Raw genomic sequence first — 4,312 nt, forward strand, 5'->3', positions numbered from 1 at the left:
TGTGTGTGTGTGTGTGTGTGTGTGTGTGTGTGTGTGTGTGCAGTACGTCGGCCTCCCTTCACTGCAGTTCCTGTGTTTTCAGGTTTTGTGTTGACCTGATCTGGGTTCAGTGGATCAACAGTTTAACGTAGAGCTCGTGTGGACATCAGGTCACATGGTCTCTATTCATGAAGCGTGTGAAGCTCCCCGTGTGAACTTACTGCAGTATCATGAGGACATGAAGTCCTAACTGGTGCAACGTCCTGCTGAACTGGGAGAGCAACTAGCATCAAAGCCAAGTACTGGTCCCCGTGTCCGTAGCCCAGCGTCCATCTGAACAGGACTAAAGCAGTCCATGATAGTTCTGATGAAGGCTGGAACCAACCACCTGGCATTTGGTTGGACGTTATTTAGTTCATTGTTTAGGTCCTGTATCTGACACAGTCCGGAGGGCCTGCACAAGGGCCGAAAATCTGGTTTGAGACCAAGATTAATACATGCTGGTGCTGAATTGCATCCTATAAAACGACACACAGGAGGGGTGAGGGCTAGCCTGAACCTCCTAAACCTAACCGGCTGGTCTCTGAGTATCACACGTGGACGTTATTACTGGCCTCCTGTGTGCTGTGCTGAAGGCTGAGTGAGACGGACAGCATGTGTACCAATTAAACTACGACTGCACACATCGTGTTGCTGATAGATGATCTGTAGTGCAGTCTCTAGTTCTGTCATTTACTTTGCATTATAATGAAGATATAGGGATAACCTCCCAGATTTTTATAGTCCTGTTGTAGCTTTTTGTGAGTCTCTGCACCGCTTTGCTATGTGAGAAGCTTTTAAAGGCTCTAATCTGTTGCTGGACAAACTGGATCCTATGTTCTGTGTCTGCTGGCACCTGAAACAATGAGCTCTCACCAACAAAGCCGCTCACACAGCTTGAACGCGAGGCTGCTTTCTGACAGCCAGCAGGTTGTGTGAAGTACAGTTTAGTTTGGCCACAGTGCCAACGTGGTAGCATCCACTGGCCCGGTCCGTTTGACATGTCACGCTGCTTGTTCTGTTTCATCAGACACGCGTTCTGGCTGGAAATACTTTGACAAGCAAATCATTTGATTTAAAAGTTAAACTGTCCCCTGAATGACTGCTTTATATCTGAATACAACCTGTGAGCTTACATGCAAATAAAAACGTGTTCATTTGAGCTTCGTCACGATGCTTTACAGTTTCCAGACTGTCAGCCCCCCACCCTGCTTTAACCATATTTGCAGCTCTTAATGTGAGCAACCTTTATTCCTCTGACTAACTTTGAACAACCAGTGCATGGAGCCACTTTTCTCTGGAGGCTATTGTTGCTGAAAATAGCTGCCATGTGTCCATTGTGTGCAGCCGGCGCTTTGTGCTCCGTATTGTTGCTAATGAGAGGAGAGAATGTTCACCTGCTCACCTGACTGACACACACACATGCACGCCGACAACATTCTTAGAAAGGATGAGCACACGTGTGCACGTGCAGGTGCACGGCCATGGAGGCGTGGACAGTGCTCCACCACAGGAGTCCGTGTTTCGCACTTTGTCATTTAAAACTGTACGAAACTGTGACTTTGGCTTCAGTGTCGAAGCACGATGGGCGTGTTTGTGTTTCTACATTCAGGGAAATGACAGCTGATGATTAGTTTAATCATCAGACAGTCTGTCCAACTATGTTCACTCAGTTGTTGGGTCTATTAAATCAGTCAGTGTTTTCTAAAGGCCAGGATGATCCTCAAACATCTGGTCTACAGCTTGATGACATGCATTTTTTTCTGAATTTCATCTGAAACCAGTGAATTGATTGCTGGTGATTGATTTAAGTGTTGATTAATGGTTGCAGCTCGACGTGCCTCCTCATGCTGAAGGAGCAGAAATGATTCCAGGTCTACGATAGTCTCCTAGTTAGCATCAGAATCGTGTACAGAGGAGCTAACTCTAAAACTACTGTGATATTCAACACAGGCCACTAGTGTTCATACATTAAAGGGGAGCTCCACTGATTTTAAATGTTTCGGTGTGTTTGCGGGTGATGGGGACTGTCCTGCACATGTAGGAACACAATGCCCACAGCCATTTTTGGTTCGAGCAAACGCTGCCCGATTCTGATTCTCACAAGCAAAAGCACTTGAGTTAGCATCGGCTGTAGCTACAGACTGCAAGTTAGCAAATAAACGGATTCTGTTTCATTCATTTCAGTCGCTCAGATGCATCAAGCATCGATGTGCTGCAGCTACAACAGAGCTAACGTTCAGATGCTCTCCAGTTCTGCACCAAGCTGCCACTTCCATTACATTTAGAGTTCTGGACACATCTCCATGCTGCAGGCAGCCTGTCAGACCACCAGCAGCCTCCACAGATCCAGTCTGGGACGGCTCTGAGGCACCAAGTCCTCTGATGGTGCTCCTGAGTAGCTCACCTGGAATCAGCCAGGTGGTGCGATTAGCAGCCAGATCATGTGAATCTACGTTCACACTGTGAGACCAGCCAGAAGAACCTGTCCAGCTCTAAAAGTCAGACATCTTGTGTGGACCTTCTGAGTTCTCCTCAAACAGCTGTGCTCTCTGTAGCAGCTAACCAAACAGGAAGAGGAACGTCTCACTGGCTCTGAGATCCTTTGTGATGCCGTCTGACACAGAGAACAAATGAAAAAGGTTGTTATGCACTAAACAGATGTGATGAAGGGTGACCACGTAAGGCTTCAGCGCTGGCTGAGAAGGAGAGGGCTGCACTAAAAACCCACCAGAACCTGAAGTTAGCACCGGAGCTGATGGGGACAGACGTGGAGAGCAGTGAGATGTGCTTTAATATTTAGGAAGGAGAACAAACGTGGGTCCACTGAGACATTTTCTACCCTAAATCTGAAGGCAGAAGGACTGTTTGTAACACTTTCACCAATTTTGTATTATTTGATATAAAACTACTTGAGGGCTGCTGGCTTTGCTCAGACTTTTAATCAGATGATGTTGAGGCAAATTTCAGAAGAAGTCAGAACACAGAAGTCCTGCCAAGCATCTCTTTGATTCTCTGATCTCGTGCTGTTTGCAGGCAGAACGAGGTTCTGTGGAGGGAGGTGGTGTCGCTGAGACAGAACCACACCCAGCAGCAGAAGGTCATGAACAAGGTCAGTCCGTGTGTTTCTGCAGCTTGTCTGTAACGAGCTGATTACTTTTTACCTTTAAGTCATTTTGCTGAATCCTGTTTTTTCTCAAGTAGGTTTTTCATTGCAAACGTTTTGCTGCGATCCTTCACATCGATGATGAGACGCTGGTGTCATCAGCGGTGCTGCCCACTCTGCTGAGTGTCTCACCGGACTACAGCGAGGAGCCTCAGCGCTTCCACAGCATCTTTAGTTCAGAACATGCTGACTGTGTTTATCCATCAGATTATTGCCTGAAAACGTGACAGCCGTCAGATTTTAACACGTTTAGATGCTGCTGCAGGTCGGCGCCGTTCTTAATAAACTCAACTACACAAAATGCTCCAGATCAGATCAGCTGAATCAGTCCAACACCACAGCCTGTCATAGTGTAGAGTGGTCGTACTGAAGGTGAGCTGGTGTGCTGAGCTGCAGCGAGTGAATGCAGAGCGAGCCAGAGGTTTAGTGTCACATCTGGGCCGCTTTAAGGTGGTGAGGGATTACTATCAACAGAGAAGAGCTTCAAAGTATGTCCTTCAGATACATAGATGACTTTTAGGGGTTTGTTCAATGACTGGACTTTAATAAGAAAATGAATGATAGGAATGATGACCCAGATGGAAGGTGGCGGTTCTGTTCTGATTAGTTTTACTGCTTTGTGTTTTACACTAAAGGTTCTTTTTATTCTCTGATGTTTGGGTTAAAGTGAGAGAAGCTCATGAAAGAGCAGCACGCAGGCGTTTCTGTTCATTAGACGTATTATTGATCAGTCAGCTGTGTTCATGGATCAGACCACACAGAACCCACCATGACACCAACAGAACCCAACCCTGCCTCATGTGTTCTGTCCTGTAACGAGGAAACAAGCCTCCAGCTGGGCCCCTTCAGTCCAAACCCGGCTTTCCCTGCCTTGTGCTTCAAGAAGGGAAACATGGCGCCATGTGTGTGACTTCTGTGTGTGTGTGTGTGTGTGTGTGTGTGTGTGTGTGACACCGGGTCAGGATGCTGAGTCATGCTGTGCTTTCTCTCTCTTTGCCAGCTGATCCAGTTTCTGTTCAGCCAGATGCAGTCCAACACACCCAGCACGGTGGGCCTGAAGAGAAAGCTGTGAGTCGCACACACACACACACACACACACACACACACACACACACACACACACACACA

At 47.1% G+C, this 4,312-nt stretch overlaps 1 protein-coding gene across 1 annotated transcript in view; it reads left to right on the forward strand.

The window, feature by feature from the left end:
* hsf4 (heat shock transcription factor 4) overlaps positions 1 to 4,312 on the forward strand; it is a 19,238-nt gene that overhangs the window by 6,681 nt on the left and 8,245 nt on the right. The window contains exons 5-6 of the mRNA XM_008295780.1: positions 3,055 to 3,130; positions 4,185 to 4,252. Of these exons, the coding sequence (XP_008294002.1) occupies positions 3,055 to 3,130; positions 4,185 to 4,252 (144 nt within the window). The remainder of the gene's footprint in view (positions 1 to 3,054; positions 3,131 to 4,184; positions 4,253 to 4,312) is intronic.

Source organism: Stegastes partitus, unplaced genomic scaffold, assembly GCF_000690725.1.
Source record: "Stegastes partitus isolate 25-593 unplaced genomic scaffold, Stegastes_partitus-1.0.2 Scaffold1076, whole genome shotgun sequence".
In the NCBI taxonomy this organism is placed as follows: domain Eukaryota; kingdom Metazoa; phylum Chordata; class Actinopteri; family Pomacentridae; genus Stegastes; species Stegastes partitus.